General features: G+C 44.8%; 1 protein-coding gene across 4 annotated transcripts in view; it reads left to right on the plus strand.

Annotated features, from left to right (window-relative positions):
- UBXN8 (UBX domain protein 8) overlaps window positions 1–25,641 on the plus strand; it is a 65,076-nt gene that overhangs the window by 28,774 nt on the left and 10,661 nt on the right. Inside the window, exons 4-7 of one of the 4 annotated variants that reach the window (XR_012802128.1) lie at window positions 7,934–8,056; window positions 9,388–9,528; window positions 14,233–14,274; window positions 15,245–15,383. Coding sequence is in view for 2 of the 4 variants with exons in the window: in XM_075603944.1 (XP_075460059.1) it covers window positions 7,934–8,056; window positions 9,388–9,528; window positions 14,233–14,274; window positions 15,245–15,334 (396 nt within the window). In the remaining 2 variants the exon portion in view is untranslated. The remainder of the gene's footprint in view (window positions 1–7,933; window positions 8,057–9,387; window positions 9,529–14,232; window positions 14,275–15,244; window positions 15,384–25,641) is intronic. The other 3 variants (XR_012802129.1, XM_075603944.1, XM_075603932.1) reach the window with 3 other exon arrangements.

Consider the following 25,641-nt stretch of genomic DNA (forward strand, 5'->3'; position numbering starts at 1 on the left):
CCCCTCGCCTCCCATCTGATGGTGGGGGTGGCCCTTTGGGGTTTAACCCCTTTAATACTGGGCCCACCCCTGTCCCCCTCCATCGCTACACCCACCAGTCTCCATTTGGACTAGCGGAGGTTCCATCCATAGGATCCTGATTTGGTTCAGTCACTTATCTGGGTTCTCGTTGGACCCTTCTGGCTCGCTGGCCGTTACTATTGTCTCTGCTTCGGTGTCACTTTCCCCCACTTGAGGAATGGACAGCAAGTGATTTCGGTACCAGGCATTTACCCTGCCATCTGCAACTCGAATTCTGTAGACAGGGAGGCATGGCATTTGGGACTCTACCTCAAAGGGCCCTTCTCTCCAGCGGTCAGCTAGTTTGTTTATCAGGGATTCCTAGGTTTCGTTGGAGAACGGTGTCTCCGGGCCAAAGTTCCTGATAGCGACCTTGTGGTCATTCCTTCGCTTGTTGCAAGTGTTCAGCTGAGCCGTGGCTTTTTCCACCAACTGATATGCTCGATGCAGGCTGTCCTGGAGCCTTCTCACATATTTGTAGTGAATCATGTTGGGTACCCCAACGGTAGATACCCAGAGATGGATGTCCACAGGCAGTCGTGGCTCTCGCCCAAACATGATAAAGTACGTTATAAGCCCTGTGGATTCATGCCTGGTGCAGTTGTATGCATGCACTAGCGCTTTCGACGTGCTTGCTCCATTCGGCTTTCTGGGAGCCCGGTAAAGTGCCTAGCATATCAAGCAGGTTTCAGTTGAACCTCTCCGGCAGAGCGTCTCCCTCTGGATGGTATGGAGTGATCCGAGATTTCGGAATGTTGAGGAGCTCCTTGATCAACTTGCTCTCGTAGTCTCTCCCTTGATCGGAGTGCATCCGATTCGACAAGCCATAGTGGATAAAATACAGCACTTTGACTACTGTGAGAGCTTTGTGATCCTTGGTCGGGAAAGCTTGGGCATATCGGGTGTAGTTATCGGTCGCTACCAGGACGTTCTCGATGCCCTTTGAGTCTGCCTCAATACATAGACAATCCAGGCAACCAGAGCTCTTTAGATGGCCCATTGGGGCTGTGCGTGTGGGCAGTGTTTTACTCTGGATACACCTCAGGCACTTTCTACAGTGGCGTTCTACCGACTCCCTCATTTTGGTCCAGAAGAACCATCTCTCACTGGGCTGAAAGTCTTGTCTATGCCAGCCATGCTCATCATACAGTGATCGTAGAACCTGGTATTCCAAGCATCGGGGCAGTACCAATTGTCTCCTATCTGGGTGATCATGGTACGGGACGACCCTGTACAGGAGACTACGCACTATGCGGAACTTGTCCCATTCCCTCATGACCGCAACTATGTCAGTTGGAGCTCGCTTCACCAAGGAGGGGTTGTTCTGTTGAATGGCCTGGCGTCTTTCCATTCTAGGATGGTATCCTGGGTGATTGACATGCCTTCTGGGTGGCAGTAGGTGGCAGGGAGTGCCTTGGACTGACATCCCAGCGAGTCGGCTACTCTTAATTCAGAGAATGCCACCTTGTCATCCACTATTGCGGCCATTGAACACATCGCCTGAATCCCAGGTCCAGGGATTTCTTCCCACGGGCCCTCGTCGCGCTCAGTCCAGGTTTTCTGGCCAGAGCATCGGCTCCCATGTTTAAGGCCCCCGGCTTGTACTTGAGAATGAACTGGTAGTTTGAGAGTGCCGCCTGTGGCCAGTGGCGTCCAGTTTGGCGGATGTCAAGATTATAGGTCAACGGGTTGTTATCTGTTCGTACTTCGAAAGAGACTCCGTATAAGTAGTCGTGAAGTTTTTTGACTACTGCCCACTTGATTGCGAGGAATTGCAGTTTGTGAACCGGGTAGTTTTGCTCACTTGGTGTCAAGCTTCAGTTCACATACGCCACTGGGCAAAGGCCAGTCTAGTACTTTTGGTGCAACACGGCTCCCAGCTCTTTGAAGCTGGCATATACATGCAGAATATACGGCTGCTCTGGGTCGGCATAGGCCAGGACAGGTGCTTCCATAAGACTTTTCTTGAGGCAGGTGAACGCCTTTTTGCAGGCGGATGTACACTTGTCTCCAAAGTGTGTTCGTGGAGATGCGGCCTTCTGTCGAGGTTCCTCGGGTATATCTTAAGAAGATTATTGAGGACCTTGCTGGAGTACCCTTCTACAAAGCTGCGGTAGTACTCGCAGAACCCCAAGAAGGATCGTAGCTCCATCACATTGTCTGGTCTGGCCAGTTAACTATGGCTTCAACCTTAGCAGGGTTGGTAGCAACTCCTTCTGCGGATGCTGTGACCCATGTAGGTGATCGACGTGCGACAGAACCGACATTTGTCCAGGGACAATATCAGGACTTTTCTACCCAGTCTATCTAGTACCTTCAGGAGGCCTTCCTCGTGCTCTTCGAGTGTTCTTCCGAACACAATGATGTTGTCAAGGTAGACCAAGTAAACCCAAGTGATTTAGATAGGCACTTTAAACACAGTGCTAAAATAGTGAAATATGATATAATAATAATAATAGTGACAATATGACTAAAAGTGCTCAAAAATTGAATACTGTAAATAAATCTGGTGTAAGGTGTTGAAATAAAGTCTCAACCTCTGATGGGAATTGTAATGTATCCCCTATTGCATGTAGACACATCCAGGATTCAGAGGGAGCATATAAATTGGGAACACCCCAAGAAGAGACGGAAAGACTATCTAGTGCACTTCTGTCACACAAAGGATAAGGGAGAACATGATTTTCTAATTTTTAGTACTACTGCACCGACACACTTTATTCGAGCTAATACCCAGTATGTACCTGGCAGATACCTGGAATGCGCCGCTCCTCACCTCTGACAAGCCCCGTTGCGTTTGCCTTCCCAGCCTGGGTTCATGCCTGGCTGATGGGCGGCTGATCTGTTAAATGATAATGATTAGGATTTAATAGGCTGCAATGCTTCGCGTGTCTACCAGATGGCATACATTCATGAATTGTAATGCAGTATATATATATATACTGTGCAGTATTGCAGCCAGCGGGAATAAAATGCTTCAATCCCTGCCTGAAAATACCTCAGTGCACTCGGGCAGAAAACAGTCACAAACCTCAATACACCCGGGTATACCCGAATTCGTGGGACTAGCCGAGCTCGAATAAAGTGTGTCGCCAGTGTACTCTTTCGGGCACCCCAGGTCTGAATTTCGGCAGTGCCTCCAAATGTTGCCCCCTTTTCCCATTCTAAGGGAACTACGTGTGCTGGATACCTGTCTGACGTAGAGGAGGCCTGATCCCCCACCACTGGGAGCCTGGGGTGCTTGTGTTCCATCTGGTGACAGCGCCTCCACCTGGGAGGGATCCTAGCACAGCTGGATAACCCTTTCCCAGGAACAATATCGGCAGTAAATAAAGACACACACAGGTATCTCCAACTTATATTTACTGACATACACATACAATAACAGTGCACAGCCCCACAATACAATAACACCACCCTGGTGGAACCCCCCCAAAGTACTGAGGTGCCCTGGGCACCTAAACATCATAACTCTGGCAGTGCTCAAAGCTGTGACCATGCAGCAAGCTTAAGCCTATAGGGAACCATGTTAATGGTTTTGAAGCAAAAGGTGGCACTGTGTGCTCATTTGCATGTCATTTCCAAGAATCCATTGCTGCAGTGGAAGTGCTGTGCGCTGGGTGATAATGGTGAAAGGTGGGGTTGCAGATCTGCCTAAGACATGCAAATGAGCATACAGGAATATTTGCTATATGCTTTGCTGTGGAGGGTTTTTGTCACTTTTTTACTCACCATAACTTAGTTGTATTGTCTTTATTTATATAGCGCCATTAATGTACATAGCGCTTCACAGTAGTAATACATCGGGTAATCAAATAAATAACAGATAATATAAATAACAGATCATGGGAATAAGTGCTTTAGACATAAAAGTAACATTAAGGAAGAGGAGTCCCTGCCCCGAGGAGCTTACAGTCTAATTGGTAGGTAGGGAGAACGTACAGAGACAGTAGGAGGGAGTTCTGGTAAGTGCGTCTGCAGGTGGCCAAGTTTATGTATCATGTGTTCAGAATATCCACAGTGCTATTCATGCTTCTTTAAGCAAGTGTGTCTTAAGGTGGGTCTTAAAGGTGGATAGAGAGGGTGCAAGTCGGGTACTGAGGGGAAGAGCATTCCAGAGGTGTGGGGCAGTCAGTGAAAAAGGTTTAAGGTGGGAGAGGACTTTAGATACAAAGGGGGTAAAAAGAAGACATCCTTGAGAAGAACGCAAGAGTCTGGATGGTGCATAACGAGAAATTAGGGCAGAGATGTAAGGAGGGGCAGAAGAGTGTAAAGCTTTAAAAGTGAGGATAAGAGTGGAGTATGAGATGCGGGATTTGATCGGAAGCCAGGAGAGGGATTTCATGAGGGGAGATGCTGAGACAGATCTAGGAAAGAGTAGAGTGATTCTGGCAGCAGCATTTAGGATAGATAGTAGGGGAGACAGGTGAGAGGCAGGCAGGCCGGACAGCAGGAGGTTACAGTAATCAAGACGGGAGAGAATGAGGGCCTGAGTCAGAGTTTTAGCAGTCGAACAACAGAGGAAAGGGCGTATCTTAGTTATATTGCGGAGGAAAAAGCAACAGGTTTTAGAAATGTTTTGAATGTGAGGGACGAATGTGAGAGAGGAGTCGAGTGTGACCCCTAGGCAGCATGCTTGGGCTACTGGGTGAATGATGGTAGTTCCAACAGTGATATGGAAGGAGGTAGTAGGGCCAGGTTTGGGAGGAAGTATGAGGAGGTCTGTTTTAGCCATGTTGAGTTTAAGGCGACGGAGGGCCATCCAGGATGATATAGCAGAGAGACATTCAGAAACTTTGGTTTGTACAGCAGGTGTAAGGTCAGGTGTTGAAAAGTATATTTGTGTGTCGTCAGCATAGAGGTGATAATTAAACCCAAAAGATGTTATTAGGTCACCTAGAGAGAGTGTGTACAGAGAAAAGAGAAGAGGTCCCAGGACAGAGCCCTGGGGTACCCCCACAGAGAGATCGATAGAGGAGGAGGAGGTGTTAGCAGAAGAGACCCTGAAAGTACGATGGGAGAGGTAGGATGAGATCCAGGATAGAGCTTTGTTCCGAATACCAAGAGTAAGGAGAAGAGGGTGGTCCACGGTGTCAAATGCTGCAGAGAGGTCGAGTAATATGAGCAGCGTGTAATGACCTCTGGCTTTGGCAGCATGGAGGTCATCAGTTATTTTAGTGAGGGCTGATTCTGTGGAGTGAGCAGTGCGGAAGCCAGATTGTAGAGGGTCTAGGAGAGAATAGGTGTTGAGAAAATGGAGCAAGCGAGACAATACAAGTCGTTCAAGGAGTTTAGAGGCAAAAGGCAGGAGGGAGACAGATCGATAGTTAGAAAGACAGGTAGGGTCAAGCTTGGTGTTTTTGAGTAATGGTATGACTGTTGCATGTTTGAAGGAGGATGGAAAGGTTCCAGAGCAGAGGGAGGAGTTAAAAATGTGTGTGAGCGTAGGGATTATAGTAGGAGCAAGAGGTTTTAGGAGATGGGAGGGAATGGGGTCAAGAGGGCAAGTGGTAGAGGGAGAAGAGGCGATCAACAGCGACACATCCTCCTCTGAGACAGTGGAAAAAGAGTCAAGGAAGGCAGGAGGAGAGTTAGGAAGAAGTGTAGTATGGGAGGAAGAAACAGAGGGGATGTTCTGCCGTATGGATTCCACCTTTTCCTTAAAATAGTCAGCAAAGTTCTGAGCGGAGATGGAGGAAGGAGAGGCAGCTGAGGGTGGTTTGAGTAGAGTATCAAAGGCAGAGAACAGTCGGCGTGGGTTAGACTTGTGCATGTTGATTAGTGAAGAAAAGTAGCCTTGTTTAGCTTGCAAGAGGGCAGAGTTGAAACAGGATAGCATAAATTTGTAGTGAAGGAAGTCTGCGAGAGTATGAGATTTCCTCCAGAGGCGTTCGGTGGAACGAGTGGAGGAACGCAGCATGCGCGTGTGGGAATTTAGCCAGGGTCTAGGGTTAGAAGGGCGAGTGCGGCAGAGAGAAAGCGGGGCATGTAGATCAAGAGAGGAGGACAAGGCAGAGTTGTAGTTCCTGACCAGGTTGTCAGGGTCTGTAGCGGAGCTGAGAGAGGAGAGGGAGGAGCGTAAAGTGGACTCAAAGTCAGGGAAGTGAATAGAGCGCAGGTTTCTGCAGAACCGGGGGGTAGATGGAGGTGGAGAAGGGGAGAAGCGAGATAGAGAGAATGAGATGAGGTGATGGTCAGAGAGAGGAAAAGGGGAAATGGAGAAATCAGAGAGAGAGAAGTTTTTAGTGAAAACCAGGTCTAAGTAGTGGCCATCCTTGTGGGTGCTGGCTGCAGTCCACTGTTGAAGGCCAAAAGAAGAGGTTAGAGAAAGAAAGCGGGAAGTCCAAGGGAGAGAGGGGTCATCAATGTGGCAATTGAAGTCCCCAAGGAGAAGAACAGGGGAGTCTGAGGAGAGAAAGAAAGAGAGCCATGATTCAAAGTGAGAGAGAAAGGCAGAAGGGGGATGAGTAGAGGTAGGTGGGTGATAGATGACCTCCACATGGACAGGGAGAGGAGAGAAGATCTGGACAGTGTGAGCCTCAAAGGAGGGAAAAGCAAGAGAGGGGGAAATAGGAAGGGTTCGGTAACGGCAGAGAGAGGAGAGCAGGAGCCCCACGCCTTCACCCCTACCATCAGGGCGCGGAGTGTGGGAGAAGGAAAGGCCACCATAAGAGAGGGCAGCTTCCAGAGCAGAGTCAGTCTGAGTGAGCCAGGTCTCAGTTATAGCAAAGAGAAGCAGGGAGTGAGAGAGAAAGAAGTCATGCACAGAGAGGAACTTGTTAGAGAGGGAGCGAGCATTCCAAATGGCACAGGAGAAAGGGAGAGAGGAGGGACGGTGACAGGGGATGGATATGAGGTTGGAGGGGTTAACACCAAAAGAAGTAGAAGTTGCATGTGGGAGGCGAGGACGAGAGCAAGTAGAAATAAAACAGGGACCAGGATTTGGAGAGATATCCCCAGAAGCAAGGAGGAGAAGCATGGAAAGAAAGAGAATGTGTGCGGATGATTTGTAGGGGTGTTTTAGTGCAGGGTGTATAGCTGTGTGTTGACAGAGGGCGCAGGTAAGAAAGGAGTTCATGTGAACTGAGAAGTGGGGAAGAAAGGAGAGATTGAGATATATGAATAGAGTTAGAGACATAAGGAGACTGGTGGAAGGAAGTGCATAATTTGAAAATGAGTGAGGTTACAGCAAATACAAAAAATAAAGGTGGCATCACAGCAATAGTTAAGTGTTGAGATGTGCAGTCTGGGATAGATGATATCCGCCTTTCCAACGTAGATCAAAAGCAGGAATCAGAAGTAGTAGGTGATGTCCACTTTTCCACTTCTTTTTGAACTTCCTTTTTAAACGTCATAAATACTTGAAACATATATACTTAAAAGCATATCTGCTTGGAAGTTAAGTGTGTAGTTAAGTGTGTGTATATATATATATACTGTATACACACACTTTTTCGGAAGTAGAGCTCGACACGGATGGTTCATCTAGTAGCGAAGTGCACAATTAGGATAAATAGTGGTGTTGCACACTGGTCTAAAATATATATATATATATCTTTAGAAAGGCAAAAAACAAACCATTATCCCTACATCATTCAGACCTCATTCTGCACTTGTATTTCCCTCACAAGTTTTGCTTATCTGGAGATTTACTTTTATTCTGTATTTTTCCTTGCAGCCTTCTTCACCTGTGGGGTCTTACTGTATATGATCTAGCCTCATTCTGAACATTAACCTATTTTATGCAGGAATGCAACACACAAGGTCATACTCAGTCTGTTATTGGGGTTTCACAGTCCAAATGTTATATATCTATAATAATTTTTTTTTAATACTGAAAAGTATTAATGTTCATGTTGTATGTCATTACCAGGCCAGCTCCTACATTGAGAAAGTCATGAAGCCGCGTGAAGAATTAAAACTTAAAAAGCAAGAGAAACGTTTCTACCAGATGACAGGTCAAAGTTGGAAGTTAACTGACGGACAGAAACTTGGAGTAAGTGTACTCTGCATTCTTACGATAATACAGTAGATTGCTATTCAAGTGTTTAGGAATGTACTGACTGGTATTCCTGAGCGGAATAACAAAAGAACAAAATCCAGAGCAGCAACGAAAGGCGGCAGCTTAGAAAATTGAACGGTACCCAGATGAGTTGATATGAAAAACCGGCTTTATTAGGACATACGAAAGAAGGTAATAGTCATAGAAAGCCTACCGCGCTTAAGTGGCGCTTTCTCAAGGAGAAAGCTACACTTAGGTGTGAAATACGTGGGAGGTTTTCTATGGAGATTACCGTGTTTTGTATGTCCTAATAAATCCTTTTTCATATCCACTCATCTGGGTGCCGTTCAATTTTCAAAGCTGCCGCCTTTCGTTGCTGCTCCGGGTTTTCTTCTTTCGTTATTCCATTCATTACTGCAGTCCAGGAGGCACATGATTGAGGGAGTGTAGGAGTCCTTATCGCCGACAGAAGCGAGGCGCTGCATATATTGCTACCATGGCCACTACTTACACTGCTGATTTGAAGGTTCACAACAGGAGGTGAGATGACTATACCTTACCTGCAGGACCTAACCTAAGTGCTAGCACCATGGACTTCTAAACGTAGATCTCCCTCATGACAAGCAAGTATAAATGATGCAACTCTTTGTCGACTTACTCCAGAGAGCCCAACAGTAGACATTGGTATTCCTGAGACCTTGTGACTGCACAAAGTGATGCAGAGTTGTTGTCAATCTTGTGGTTGAGTCACTGACCTCTGAAGTAGAAGATTGTACGGAGTCTTGTATTTCGTATATACAGTGTATCACCACTTGAGTTCTATTACACTGAAAGCTCTTAGTGTAACATAATTTTTAATGGTTGTTTCATAATTTTAGGGCCTTTCGTTTATCTTGACCAAAGCGGCATTGATCAGGAATGAATCCTAAAGCAGTTTTAGAAATGTAAGATTTTTGGTGGATGTGACAGTGACATATGCAATCAGAATTAAAATTAATATTTGTACATAAATATTTTATTTGGCATAGCTAAATAGTGCTGCACTTCTTGAATCTTAATTAGTTAGTAAAATAAAATGTTAAGCAATATTCAGCTAATCGCCTTTTACCATAATATTTATTGTCCTGTGATCAGTCAATCTTAGCTGTGCTACATCGCACCCTTAGAGGCTTATTCTATTGCCGCCGAAGCTTGCAATTGGGCCGTTTTGGACAGAAATTCCCTGATTACGTCACATGGGAAACATCTGCCAAATCGGCCACTTTGGCGGCTATAGAATAGCCCCTTAGTATTGTCACTAAAAACCTAGCATGCTTCTTGAACAGGAGGTCGAGGATTCCGTGAATAATTGTAGTAATGTGGACACTGGTGTTGAAACTGCAAATAATGAAGCTTTAAGGAAAAGAAGACTTCCAGAGCATGCCACAAAGCACCTGCCAAAAGCTGAACAGCCACAACCTAAAAAGGTACTTTCATATCTTATTGTAAGCGTGGCTAAGTTATCATTAAAAGTGTGTGTGTGTGTGTGTGTGTGTGTGTGTGTGTCTGTCCTTGCCATCAACCAGTTAAAGGTATTGGTTGTGATAACCTGTCCTAACTGCTGTTATGCAGAAAAACACATAATTGCCCTCAAAATAATGTTCAAATAATAGTTGTGGGTTATGAAACTCCATTAAACGCTCCAAAGTATATGTTAAAAAAAAAAAAAGAAACAAGTTATATCAAAGTGAATAACACTTTATTTTTCCAACGTTTCAGTAGCATTTAAAAAAATACATTTTGAATGTATTATACTGTAACAAGCATTTTTGTTTCTATAGCAACCATTTACAAAGTCACATCCCCTTCCTCTTCTGAGACAGACTATAGCACACCATTTTGCATCTAGTAACTGCATGGTCACAATGTTCTACAAAAATTTTGCATCTTGGGTACTGTTCTGCTGCCCTAACAGTGATTTAAATTAAAGAACCCCCGTGCCAAATCTTCAGCTATCGATTACAGGAGAACGGATCAATCGGCAACTTAGCTAATCACTTGTCAATGTTTTAAAATGGCAGCTTGAACTGCAGCTTTAAAGAACACATTTTTGTTGATGTTTCCTTTTTACTAAGCCATTTTGGGACAAGTGAAGCATATCTATTTGACTTGATACATATGTATCAAAGAAAAAAAAACAGAGACCAATAGGTTTCTACATAAGCCCCTTTTTATATATTCTCTGCGTTGATAATCTCCTTTCTCTGTTGAACATATTTGCTTGTACATCTCTTGCATATTCCACCCAGTGCACATAAAAGCGCTTGCTATCAATGAAAAAGGATTTTCTGTTACAATTATGTAACAACGAGAACCTATTGAGATACAGTGCACTTATAGCTATACCACAATGCTGCACTTTTTATGTTTCCATGTAAAAAACAAAATTGTGATTTAATAGAACAATGTTAAATGTTAATTGCACCATAAATACTGATCCTCAACCTGAATATAGGGTCCAGGTGTTTTTTTTTTTTAAACTTTTATTTATTTGCTCCAGCAATGATGCAGCTGGAACCTAATGTATATAAGTTATTAGAAATTACCTTCAAGTGAAAGCTGTGAATATTCACTTTATTTACAGGTAAAGTGTGTCCACATTATTTAGGAGTGCTAAAGCAATTCTGGGGATTTCATCCGTTCAGCTGCATAACACTCATTCCTTTTCCATGGTATTAGCGCTCTGTAACTGAGGCTCTACTGTAAAGAAGGAACACACATCACTGAACACACCACCCTGTTGTGATAGCTTGTATTGTGGAACTCTATGTATCCTTGAAAACACAAAGGTTCCGTCATATTAAAATACCTTTTTAGCAACAAAAAAAAAGTCCTATTTCCAGAAACTTACTGTACATGCTCAAACAAGCCAAAAGAAAAATGCGAGACTGCATGTGCAGCCAGTGGACATGAAGAACTTGCTGCGTGTGTAGAAGGTTTTTTCTGTTTTTGAAGTGAAACTTCTTTAGTGGCACCTCTGATGGGATAAAACTGGATGATGTGGGGCGAAATGTGAAACGGAAGTGACGTCACGTAATGGACGCCACTCCGCTCACACCGTCCCTGTCACATGTATCGCCGCCGCTCCTAATCGCCGCCGCACCCCCACAGCCCCCCCCCCCCCGAGCCCCACACCCCCTCCCACACCGTGACATATGCTCCTAACGGCCGCTGCCATGCCGCGGATGCGCGGTTGTGATGGCGCCGCTGACGGACGCCACACATGCGCAGAAGCGGCTGGCAGCGGCGTCGTTCCCCCCACACGCGTTCGCGGGCCCCCTGCGCTCGCAGGAAGCGGTGACATACGGCGCAACACACGCGCGGCACAGGTGCTCGGCGCCGGCTCCTGGAAGAAAGGGTGACCCGGGCGGCGCGCATGTACCCCGCGGGGGGGGGAGGGTGTGCGCAGAATTTGTGGCGGGGGGGGGGTGCGCAGGATTTGTGAAGGGGGGGTGCGCAGGATTTGTGAAGGGGGGGGCGCAGAAGGGGAGGGGGAGATGTGGTGCGCAATTTTACACGCCGCCCCTGGCTGCAGCAGGACACACACACACACTGACTGTCCCCCCCCCCCCCCCACACACACACACACACACTGACCCACCCACGCCTCCCCACACACTGACTGACCCACCCACACCTCCCCACACACTGACTGACCCACCCACCCCTCCCCACACACTGACTGACCCACCCACCCCTCCCCACACACTGACTGACCCACCCACCCCTCCCCACACACTGACTGACCCACCCCTCCCCACACACTGACTGACCCACCCACCCCTCCCCACACATTGACTGACCCACCCCTCCCCACACACTGACTGACCCGCCCACCCCTCCCCACACACTGACTGACCCACCCACACCTCCCCACACACTGACTGACCCACCCACACCTCCCCACACACTGACTGACCCACCCACACTGACCCACCCACCCACTGACTGACCCACCCACCCACTGACTGACCCACCCACTGACTGACCCACCCACTGACTGACCCACCCACACTGACCCACCCACACTGACCCACCCACCCACTGACTGACCCACCCACACTGACCCACCCACCTACTGACTGACCCACACTGACCCACCCATTGACTGATCCGCCCACACTGACCCACCCACCCACTGACTGACCCACCCACACTGACCCACACTGACTGACCCACTCACTGACTGACCCACCCACCCACACCTACCCACCCACTGACTGACCCACCCACCCACACCTCCCCACACACTGACTGACCCACCCACCCACACCTCCCCACACACTGACTGACCCACCCACCCACACCTCCCCACACACTGACTGACCCACCCACCCACACCTCCCCACACACTGACTGACCCACCCACCCACACCTCCCCACACACTGACTGACCCACCCACCCACACCTCCCCACACACTGACTGGCCCACCCACCCACGCCTCCCCACACACTGACTGACCCACCCACGCCTCCCCACACACTGACTGACCCACCCACCCACGCCTCCCCACACACTGACTGACCCACCCACCCACACCTCCCCACACACCCATACCTCCCCACACACCCACACCTCCCCACACACCCACACCTCCCCACACACCCACACCTCCCCACACACCCACACCTCCCCACACACCCACACCTCCCCACACACTGACTGACCCACCCACCCACACAATGACTGACCCACCCACCCACACCTCCCCACACACCCACACCTCCCCGCACACTGACTGACCCACCCACCCACACCTCCCCACACACTGACTGACTGACCCACCCACCCACACCTCCCCGCACACTGACTGATCCCACACCTCCCCGCACACTGACTGACCCACCCACCCACACCTCCCCACACACTGACTGACCCACCCACCCACACCTCCCCACACACTGACTGACCCACCCACCCACACCTCCCCACACACTGACTGACCCACCCACCCACACCTCACCACACACTGACTGACCCACCCACCCACACCTCTCCGCACACTGACTGAAACCCCTCCCCGCACACTGACTGAAACCCCTCCCCGCACACTGACTGACTGACCCACCCACACCCCCTCCACACTCTGACCCACCCACACACCCCCACACACTCTGACCCACCCACACCTCCCCCACACACTGACTGACACACACACTGACTTACACATACACACTGACTGACACAAATACACATACACACTGACTGACACACATACACACAGACTGACACACACACACACTGACTTACACATACACACTGACTGACACAGATACACATACACACTGACTGACTGACACACATACACACACACTGACTGACACACATACACACACACTGACACACATACACACAAGGAATTCACACTTAGTGCAAATAGCTAATACAGGGGATGTGTGCCGAGCACGCGCATTCTAAGTCAAATTTATTTGCGTTTTGTCACTGAAATTGTATTTTGATTTTTAATTAAAACATCACCAACACAGATACAATTTCTGTGACAAAAGTCAAAGAAGTTTCACACACAGCTTTTTTTGAGTGCATAGCTGAAGTCTTACAATAGAGGATTTAACATTGCATAACAAAACCAATGTCTAATTTGCCTGATTGTTACAGAATTGGTGGTCCCATCATTTCTTCTCACCTTTTTCTATTCTTATGTAATTGTGAACCGGTCTATATTGTATAAAATATATTTAGCAAAAAAATAAGTGGAATTTTTTTTTTTGTGATAATGAACTCTATTTTAAATTTCCCTGCTTAAGAACCTGAAAAGCAAATTGTATTTGGGGCCCAGAAATAAAATGATTCCCATCGATAACTGTTACTGATATTATTTTGTAGCTCTGCAGATGTCTGGAAGCAAGGTTCTATGGTGGTATCACTGAAGCCGTGAACCCCGATTTCAAATCCCAGTGCCAGCTCAAAAACAAATTGTAACTTGTAAAGTGAGGGACTTTCTACTGTAAATTTAGCATTGCATACAATGCAATATTAAAAAAGACAATATTACTAGTATATTTTATCGTTTTGAAAAGTATATGGCTGAAAGGTATGATTCTGTTTTGTTTCAAAGATGTGCCTCTATTTCCATCACTTAAATTAAACTACTTTCATTTTTATTGACAGGTCATTACTTTGCCTGAAGAACCCCAAGAATTAGAGGAAGGAGTAAGTCATGTTTCTGTTTCTTTGATTATGCAGTATTCTGTGAAGTTGATTGCAGCTTTCCTGCTTCTCTACGAGTTCCTATCTCCCCTAACTAACCCCCCTTTTACATGATTAGAACTGGGGATCCTCCCACTGCTGAACATAGCTATTTTCAGATTCAGGGACCCCCTTGTTCCTGAGATACTTACTGGTGAAGTGGGATTTAAACAACTGTCCGATAGGAAGCCACTGTCACGGGAGACCAGGACATAACACCTTTAACCGGGATCATTCACTAATTAATTAATGTTGCGGCTTCCTATAGGTCAGATTTAGCAGAAATTTGTTTTCCCCAGGAGGGTGATTTAAACCCAGTAATTTCACCGGTAAGTATCTTGGGCTACCATATGCAGAAAATTACAAGGTTAAGCTCAGGGGGGGCACTGGTTATTACTGAAATAACCATGACACCTGTCCACCTGATAATGGATTAGGAAATCCCTAATAAGGGAGGGCAGTGGGGGGGGGGGGGGGGGGGGGGGAGGGGCAGTGCTGTAAGTTGTCCCAAAAAAGTACTTAACAAAATGGAAGTCCTCCTTGGTGCCAAATAACTTCTATGAAGTAGAATGATGGACATTCCTTGAATGTAGATGACCTTTTCTTCGTTGATAAAGCAAACTAAATGTACTAGTGCTTATCTGATGTAACAGAAAAATAAATACAAAAACAAGCGAACACAGCGCAGAAACGTTCAGACCCACTTGTGGCTCCAAAAACTCCTGACACTCAAAATTGAATGAAGTATTCTCTAGGGAGCAATATTGACTAGGGGATATCGGCTATGATGCATCGATGGTAATGGCCAAAAGATTAACTAAAAATGATATGCCCTGGTGTAAAACTAACACACTATTTAATATGCTATTCCAGCCAGAATGCACTCTTGCAATATGGCTGGTGATTGCATGCCTTAATAAAATGCCATCCACAGCAGGTGCTGGTGCTTGTTGGTGTCTCCTGCCAGAGTGAGCACAATGTCTCCCGTCTCGATCAATCTGGTCTCGCTGCGTCTCACAGGTGACGTCACCGTATGTCTCAACTCCCATCCTCGTCTCTGCATCACTATGTAGGTTAGTTCTACCCTACGCATTTCGTGAACGCTCAGGCTCACTTCCTCATGGGGCTGAGATTGATTTCCTGAATACAGTGTGACATCCATACTCTGGGAGAGATACCTTTACGTGCCTTTAACCTTCTCACACTTGTGAGTACATCTGCATTAGATCAGCCAATTTATTTAATTTGTCACAGCAATATTGCACTATCTATATACATTTTTGTTTTCACATATCCCTGCGCTTCCCGGAGATTCATCCTCACTTCCTCATGGGTATTGACTACTCCTATTATAGTGCAGGTTTAAATAGTCCACCTATACTAATGAAGTATTAGGAAGCCAGAACAAATTAGAGGCAAGACTACACATCATGGAAAAAAGAATCGCACTAAAACAATTCCGTAATTAAGACAAATAGGATATTAACATATTATTACAGTTGCATATTAAAACATGAATACAAACCACATACATATCAGCAAAGCATGAAACAAAGAAAACAGAATTAAAGAAATTGGAAAAAGGATAAGGGGGTTTACGCTATGTATCTATGTAGGTATGTCTTTATATAGCACCATTAATGTACATAGCGCTTCACAGTAGTAATACACGTGACAATCATAGAAATAAAAAATAATACAAATAACAGATCATGGGAATAAGTGCTTCAGACATAAAAGTAACATTTGGGAAAAGGAGTCCCTGCTCGAGCTTACAATCTAATTGGTAGGAGGAACATACAGTAGGAGGGCATACTGGTAAGTGCGTCTGCAAGGGGCTAAGCTTTATGTATCAGGTGATAGTGTTAACCACGGAGCTACTCATATGCTTTTAAGGTGGGTCTTAAAGGTGGACAAAGAGGGTGGTAGTCGGGTATTGAGGGGAAGGGCATGCCAGAGGTGTGGGGCAGTCCGTGAAAAAGGTATAAGGCGGGAGAGGGCTTTAGATACAAAGGGGGTAGAGCGAAGACATCCTTGAGCAGAACGCAAGAGTCGGGATGGTGCATAGCGAGAAATTAGGGTTGATATGTAGGGAGGGGCAGAAGAATGTAAAGCTTTAAAAGTGAGGAGGAGAATTTACTGTGATACAGGATTTGATAGGAAGCCAGAAGAGGGATTTCAGCAGAGGAAGCGCTGAGACAGATTTAGGAAAATGTAGAGTGATTCTGGCAACAGCGTTTAGGATAGATTGTAGGGGAGACAGGTGAGAGGCAAGAAGGTCGGAAAGCAGGAGGTTACAGTAATCGAGACAGGAGAAAATTAGGTCCTCTGCCAGAGTTTTGAGTCGAGCAACAGAGGAAAGGGCGTATCTTTGTTATATTGCGGAGGAAAAAGCGGCAGGTTTTAGATATGTTTTGAATGTGAGAGGATTAGAGTGTGACCCCTAGGCCTTTTGCTTGCGCTACTGGGTGTATGACAACTTCCAACAGTAATGTGGAAGGAAGTACTGGGGCCAGGTCTGGGAGGAAGTATGAGGAGCTCTGTTTTTGCCATGTTTAGTTTGTCGGCGGAGGGCCATCCAGGATGATATAGCAGAGAGACATTCAGAAACTTTGGTTTGTACAGAAGGTGTAAGGTTAGGGGTTGAAAAGTAAATTTGTGTGTCGTCAGCATATAGATGATATTGGAACCCAAGAGATGTGATTAGGTCACCTAGAGAGAGTGTGTACAGAGAAAAGAGGAGAGGTCCAAGGATAGAGCCCTGAGGTACCCCCACAAAGAGGTCGATGGAGGAGGTGTTAGCAAAAGAGACACTGAAAGTACGATGGGAGAGGTAAGAGGAGATCAGGATAGAGCTTTGTTACAAATACCAAGAGTATGGAGAATGTTGGAGGGGTCAGGGTCTGGAGCAGAGCTGAGAGGAGAGAGAGGCACGTAAAGTGGAAACAAAAGCTGGTAAGTTAGAGCGCAGTTCTCTGCAGAAGCGAGGGGTAGATGGAGAAGAGAGAGAAAGAAAATAAGATGAGATGATGGTCAGAGAAAAGGGGAGAAATCGGAGACGTTTTTAGTGAAAACCAGGTCTAGGTTAATGGCCATCCTTGTGGGTGCTAGCTGCAGTCCAATGTTGAAGACCAAAAGAAGAGGTTAGAGAGAGAGAGAGAGAGAGAGAGAGAGAGAGAGAGAGAGAGAGAGAGAAAGCGGGAGGCTCAAGGGAGAAAGGGGTCATTGATGTGGCAGTTGAAGTCCCCAAGGAGAAGAACAGAGGAGTCAGTGTGACGGTGAGGGCGTAACCAAGCTCTAAATAAAGGTTAAGCCTGTTTTTGGTTGCCCCTGATCCGAGTATAATGGTTCGAGAGTTAGCTCTTGAGCCCAGTAATAATCTATGCTTTACATGTGCCATGTGTAAATAAAGTATTTTATGTGTTTTTATCTTTCCGGACATGTCAGCGAGCAGGAATTGCTGGGGCATGAGTTTCCAGGGGGGTTTTGCGGAGGAATTGTCAGAATCTGCCTACGTAGTTGGGGTCCAGAGTTGTTGATTCCCCTATAAAAGTACCCGGGAATCATGCCTGATTCTCGGATACATGTAGGCACACTGTACTGGTAATATCTCCCAATGAAAATACTTGCGTGACTCACCTCTAGGGTTCCCTGCTTCAGCATAGCCCAGAAAGGTAAATGGGCAAAGGGATGCATAGTGTCCTCATAACTATGAGGGATATCCAGTTAATGGCCAGGTAGCCCAGAACCTGTATTAGGTTCATGGGTGCTCCAACCATAGATAAGGTTGTGAGGGAACTCTGAGTCCAGTCTATGTCCAGTAGATAGTGTGTGGGGTCTGCAGGCTGATAGAAATAAAAGTATTCTTTTCTATTCCCCATTCCCAGGGCTTAGGGATGTATTAAAGACTGTTTTATTAATACATTGAAATGTACTGTTGTGTACTGTAATGAGCTGGGACTTTTGGAACCGATGTTCAGACAGACTGTCAGGGCTACCAAGTTGGTGCCAGTAAGTCTACTGGACATCGGAGTTCAAAGTAACCAGAGGATGCCAGAGGTGTGAAAGCCATTTGGGTGGCAGGGAATGGCTCAAGTACCCAAGTCCAGAGGACAATGGCAGTTGTCCGGGCTGCCATTTGTCCTGCCAGACTTAGGGGAGCCCCAGCGGGTGGCATGAGATAGCCAGGGACAGAGTTGGCAAGCTTGCGCATGTCCTTTGGCAATTTCAAATTTCCTGCTGACCCGGCTTTCTGTACTGGCTTGGCTCTGATTGGCTACTGAGAAATTTCCCACGTGATGATTGCTGCTGAGTTTCATGAATGAAACTCCAAATACTATAAGAAATACCGGAGCCAATCAGATTTGAGGTTTGTAGCATGAATGAATAGCAGAGCAACTGGCTTCGATTTCAAGCCTGAAAAGTCTGCCCTCCGGAGACTAAGTCCCGTTTTTAGCGCCCAAGTTCTAATAATCGAACGTAGCGGTCGCGGCTAGGATTTTACGCCGACTCAGGTTCCAAAGAATCGGTGGAAGCTCCCGGTCAAGAGTCCAAGTTCTCAGAAGAGAACGGAGTGGTGGTGTGTGGAACTTCACGATGATTTGGGAACCAGGAGATTTCGGGTGAAGTCCCGGTCAGGATAAAACTTTTATAGTTCCCTGCACCTAGGAAAGTCTAGTTTTCAACCCCCAGTAAGTGTGCTTTTCGTCTGTATTTTGTCTTTCATTGTGTGTATCGAATTTATGCCGACTAAATTACAATTTATTTCATTATCTTGTTTTGCTCAATGAATGATCCAGATAAAAAGGTGTAAATTGCCTGGTCTCCCGTGACAGTAGTGGCCATCTTTGTGGGTGCTGGATGCAGTCCACTGTTGAAGACCAAAAGAAGAGGATAGAGAAAGAAAGCGGGAGGTCCAAGGGAGAGAGGGGTCATCGATGTGGCAGTTGAAGTCCCCAAGGAAAAGAACAGGGGAGTCACAAGAGAGAAGGGAAGAGAGCCAGGATTCAAAGTGAGACACAGAAAGGGGATGAGGTGGGCGATAGGTGACCACCACGTGGACAGGATGAGGGGAGAAAATCTGGACAGTGTGAGCCTCAATGGAGTGAAAAGCAAGAGAGGGAGGAATAGGAAGGGTTCGGTAGGTGCAGATAGAGGAGAGCAGGAGCCCCCCACCTCCACCCCTACCATCAGGGCTGGGGGGAGAAAGAGAGTCCACCATAAGATAGGGCAGCTTCCAGAGCAGTCATACTGAGTTGAGCCAAGTCTCAGTTATAGCAAAGAGAAGCAGAGAGTGAGAGAAAAAGGAAGTCATGCACAGTGAGGAACATGTTAGAAAGGGAGTGAGCATTCCAAAGGGCACATGAGAATGCGTGAGAGGGCATGTGTATGAGTTTAGAGGGGTTCACACCAGAGGGACTGGAAGTTGGATATGAGAGGCGAGGACAAGTAGAAATAAGACATGGACCAGGATTGGGAGAGAGGTCCCCAGAAGCAAGGAGGAGAAGCATGGAAAGAGCGAGAATGTGTGAGGATTTGTAGGGGTGTGTTTTCGTGCAGGGGGTATAGCTGTGAAGTGTCAGAAGGCACAGGTAAGAAAGAAGTTCATGTGAACTGAGAAGTGGTGAAGGAAGTAGAGATGGAGATATATGAATAGAGTTAGAGACATAATGAGGCTGGTAGAAAGAAGTGCGTAATTTGAGAAGTGAGGTCACAGCAAATCTAAAGTGTAAAGGCGGCATCAAAGCAATAGTTAAGTGCTGAGGTGTACAGTCTGGGATAGATAATGTCTTCCTTTCCAGTGTAGTTTAAAATCCATGATTCAGGGCCAGTAGGTGTTGTGTCCACTTGTTCACTCCTTTTGAACCCCCTTTTAAACTCCAGCACTGGACTGCAGACAACAAGGGCTGCTATGTCTGCAATTATAAAGGCCTAATAAGCCACCTGACTGAATTAAGTTCAGCCCAGCCAACTTAATTAGCACATGTGAGGCACATTAAAACAGATGGTTCTTCTAAACAGGGTGTGTTACAAGTTGAATTTACTAAGACACAGCAGGGGATGATTTGTAGACACAGACAATTGAAAAAATTATTTTACCTAAGTTATAATAATGGGCAAATAATCTAATGCTTACTAAGAAAGGCTCCCAGATCAAAATCTATATTAAGACCATTAGAAGTAAAGGTCTTAAGATTATATATCTAATAGCTCTCTCAGTGATTTGATTTAACCTATTGCCCCCTCTCTCCAGTTAGGGTTAGGACAATCTATGCCCATACACATTAGACCTTTTAGGATCCTGCCCATGTTCAAGTTTAAAATGATTGGAAACGCTGTGTGTGGCTAGACCCCTCTTAATATTGTAGACATGTTGTGCTAATTGTCTTTTGAGGGGTCTGCCCGCCCTTCCTACATAATGTAGGCCACATGGGCACTCAAGTAAAAAAACAATTAAACTACTTTTACAGTTCATAAATGTTTCCATCTTGAATATCTTCTTCGTGATATTGGACTTGAAAGTGTTATATTTAGAACTGAAGTTGCATCCAGTACACTTAAATCATTTGAAAGGGTACTTCACTTGTTCTAACCATTTCACTGGTTTAGAAATTTTTATTACTTATAGGGGAACTAGCAGCCAGGAAGAGTTCAAAATGTTGTGCCTTTTTAAACACTATATGTGGTCATTGTGCTAAAATGGTTTGTGAGATGCCCCAGTGTTTATTATTAATTTGATTAATTTTTGCAGCCATAGCATTGTAATTAGTAATAAATGGGATGAATTCCTCTTGGTTTTTTATTTTCTTTTTTTGATATTTTATCAATTCATTCCTATTGATATTTCTTGTTCTAGTGACTGCAGTCTCAATTTTTCTCTTATTATTCCTATCAAAAGGAAATGTATTTGTTAGATCTTTGGCTTGCTCCTGAAACGTCTCAACGGGAACAATTTCTCCTCTATTGGAGAAATTGACCTTGTGGTATATTTCTTATCTACCTCTAATCATGGTGGCTTGTAGCCAAAAAGTAAGTATTAGCATCCACATTTTTATAAAATGTTTGTGTGTATAGAATTATTCTCAATCTGGATAATGAAATATTTCTCCAGGAGTGGAATAGAATATTGGACAACTGTTCCTTTGAGCTTATTCGACTCCTATCCAACATAGGAGGAAGTCCCTTGAGGGATTGGATGGGGAGGTTCTAAAGCTAAAGGAGCAGTTGCAACCCTATAAAAATCGTAAAGAATTCAAAACCTTAGAGGAGAAAGTCTACAATAAAATTGAGAAAGCTGAGAGACACTATTCATTAAACAGAAGAAATTCTTTATGGATAAAAACGATTACGATTAGATATTACAAATAAGACCAGAAAAAAATACGATAGGACTCAACAATCAAATAAGGGGTCAAGCAACCAAAATAATGTTTATTCCCCCCAAAGTTGTATTTATAGGCGTCTCAACTTGGTATTCTAGTGATACAGGAGGACAGTACATGAGACTTAACAGTAATTTTAGGGACGACTCTACCGGCTACCATGATGGCGAAAGAGGTAGATTTATGGGGCGCAACAAAATATATCAGTATCAAAGGGATTCTCAGGTTTGGCCCCATTTTGATAACTGGTATAATAACGCACATAAGTCTAGAGGGCTATATGAAAAGTGGAATGGTAATCAATTGATTTCAACAATAGAAACAATTCTCATTAACACAGAAGAAATTATGAGGTGGAACACTTCGGATTCATCAATCAAAGAGCATGAGGTTATCAAAGTAGGAGGCAGAATTCTCCTTTTTTGGACCGATGTCCAGAGAAGGAGAAGCCTTTTCAGAGAGTAGGGAGGGACAGTCTAATAGAAATACATAGCATCGTCATTTGTTTGCATAATTAGAATCAGTGGAGTTAAACTGCATGCAATGTAGCTATAGGGTAGTTATACTCTGCGCCTCGGGAGTCCTAACACAACCCCAGAAGAAGCCGACAGACTGGCGAAACGTGTTGGGCTGTTTGAATGTTGGAGGCCACCGTATCAACCCACTGGCGGTTCAGCTTGCTGACGTCAGAGGTCCCGCGGTCTGCTAGTGTGAGCAGACGGAAGAAACCACATGCTTGTGAACGCACAGGATGGGCAAAACAAGCAGCTGTTAAGACCGAAGGAGGGTTGGAGTGCACCCCAAGTCACTCCTTGCTTATTACCATTGGGGCTATTGTGAGTTTGCATTTTCCCCTTTGTGTTGTTTGTCTATGGAGTAAAAAAACGTTAATGCACCATCTTTTCTGCATCTGTGTTTCTTCCTTACATGATATCCACCATGGAGGGTTAACTCAAGATGTCCTTGTTCAACGGAGTGCTTTGTGACATTTGATTAAGTGCTGGTATCATCCATTACCCTTATTCACGTATTGTATTCACTATTATCAGTTTGCGCAACAGACACCACTTTTTTCACTGTTATCTTATGCAGTTGGGATACTGCTAGTGTTTTGCTGCACCTGATTTGTGCACATTGATCTGCACGTCTTTATGTACAGATGTAGCGGCCGTAATTTTGCGGCATCACGGCGCCGTTTTTGTGTGCGCTGCTGTACTCCATGCGCATGAACGCAGCCAATCGCCCAAGGCACACATGTTTATCGCGGTTGCTTTGTTTGAATTTTATGGATTGTGTGCAATTACTGTATATGCAATGAAATGAATGAATTGTAATGTGTACAGTACTGTGCTGTGTCAATTTAAAATGCAAATTTCTGCACTTGCGGTATGGTTGGAAGTAATCCCGCGCCGTCACATGGGTATTCAGAGGTATAAACCACGTGATTTCGTAAAATTATGGCCGCTGCATCTGTATGTTGTGTATGGATATATAGTTATATTTTGGGGGGATTGTTACTTATCACTAGTATATAAGTTTGCGCCTTCATTTAATCACATTAGCATCGTCCGTAAGAAGGAAAAGGGTCAAAGATTCAGAGGGAAAAGAGAGACAAAAAGACCTGGGCAAGGACATAACCGCCAGTAGCTGCTAATAATATTTTCAATATTCGTAAACGTGTACTCGCAGAATTCGAAAGAGATGTCTTGAGAAAAGGGCTATTGTGTGCACCTACGTAACCTATGTGGCGGTAACATGTTTCATTTGTACATTGACGTACATAAATTTGTGCTTAAAATTACATTGAGGAAATATTTTAGGAGAGATGCGGTTAGTCGAACAGTACTCCAAGAAAATAGGTTGACCCCTATAGTGGAAAGGGATCATTGTAGACGATTAATATTTTTCAAAAGATGCTCTGCTTTTTACCCAAGAGCTGTGAGAGGTAATTTCATTGAAACCTTTACTGTCCTAATAATACTGTCCTGTCTCTATTGTCCTAAACCAGAGAGAAGGAGTAATAGGTTAAATCAGATCACTGAGAGAGTGCTATTGGATCTATAATCGTAAACCCTTACTCCTAATGGTGTTAATATAGATTTTGATCTAGGAGCCTTTGTTGGTGAGCATTAGATTCTTTGTCCATAGCGTAAACCCCCTTTTCGAATTTGTATAATTCTGTTTTCTTTGTTTCATACTTTGCTGATATGTAAATGATTTTTATTCATGTTTTAATATGTAACTGTAATACAGGCACACCCCGCATTAACGGAGCATGTATGTAAAGCGAAAATGTACTTAAAGTGAAACACTACTTTTCCCCCACTTATCGATGCATGTACTGTACTGCAATCGTCATATACGTGCATAACTGATGTAAATAACGCATGTGTAACAGGCTCTATAGTCTCCCCGCTTGCGCACAGCTTCGGTACAGGTAGGAAGCCAGTATTGCTGTTCAGGACGGGCGCATGCGCGAGCTGCCGTTTGCCTATTGGGTGATATGTCCTTACTTGCGAGTGTACTTAAAGTGAGTGTCCTTAAACCGGGGTATGCCTGTAATGTTAATATCCTATTTGTATTAGTTACGGAATTGGTTGTGTGAGATTGCTTTTTCCAGAATATGTGTAGTCTTGCCTCTAATTTTTCCGGCTTCCTAATAGTCAATTTGTATAGGTGGACTATTTAAACCTGGACTATAATTGGAGTAGCTAAAATTCCTGATGAAGTGAGCCTGAGAGGTGACGAAACACATAGGATGGAACTAACCTACATAGTGGCGCATAGACGAGGATGGGAGTTGAGATCTACGGGTGAGACGCGGCATGTGCAGATCGATCGAAATGGGAGACATCGCACTCACTCCAGCAGGAGACACGGACACCAGCCACTGCTGCGGACAGCCTTTTTATTAAGGCACGCAATCATCAGCCATATTGTAAGTGTGCATTCTGGCTGAAATTGCATATTAAATAGTATTTTGTTTTGACACCATTGCATCTCACTTTTGTGCCATTATGGATTTACCATTGATGCATTATAGCTGCTGCTATCCCCCTTACACAAGTCCATATATTGTACAAACAGCCAGCACCACCTAGGCAAAAAAACCTCTTATCAAACAATAAATTAGGTGCGGGTAAAACCAAGGGTCCTTGTACATGCTAAATATAGGCGCAGTATTTAAATAAATGTGTATGAAGTATTCTCTAGGGAGCAATATATATGGACTTGTATTTAAATAAATATGGCCCACACAAAAACAAGAAAACTATTGAGAAAGCACTGTCTGTAATTCAATTTTTATATATATACGTAGAAAACCGCATGTAAGGTAAAAAAACTACTGTCACAGTTATGAAAGGTAACACAATTACACAGAAATACAAAGTGACAATAAATCACACATATATATATATATATATATATATATATATATATATATATATATAATCTCACTTGAGCAAGAATAGAACTCAATAGCCACAAAGATCGGACGACAAAGCAAGCACCAACAGTTAAAAACTGAGTGTATTGAAGCTAGAGTGCAGCACCGAGCAGACAGGGATCGTGGATGTGAGAGGTCCGGGCAACCAAATCCTAGGGGTAAGACTACACTTAACATCAATCTGATACTCACTCCATCAAATACCAACTGATGAACTTTCAACAAACACCACCACCAATACTACAATTGCATTAGCTATATCTTATCTACCATATATTGGACTTACCCATTAATATTGGAGTTCTATTCTTGCTTATCAAGTGCAATCTATCTTGAGTATTTGCAAGCAATACAAGCAAACATCTATGCCTTCAAATTAGGGATAAGGGGACACCACTCCTACTAATAGATATTTTAATCTTTCGGGGAACATCTTATGCACATTAGCTATGATTTATCAAATGTATTGATCATCTATTGTATGTTTTTAGGATTGCTATT

Source organism: Ascaphus truei, chromosome 1, assembly GCF_040206685.1.
Source record: "Ascaphus truei isolate aAscTru1 chromosome 1, aAscTru1.hap1, whole genome shotgun sequence".
Lineage (NCBI taxonomy): Eukaryota > Metazoa > Chordata > Amphibia > Anura > Ascaphidae > Ascaphus > Ascaphus truei.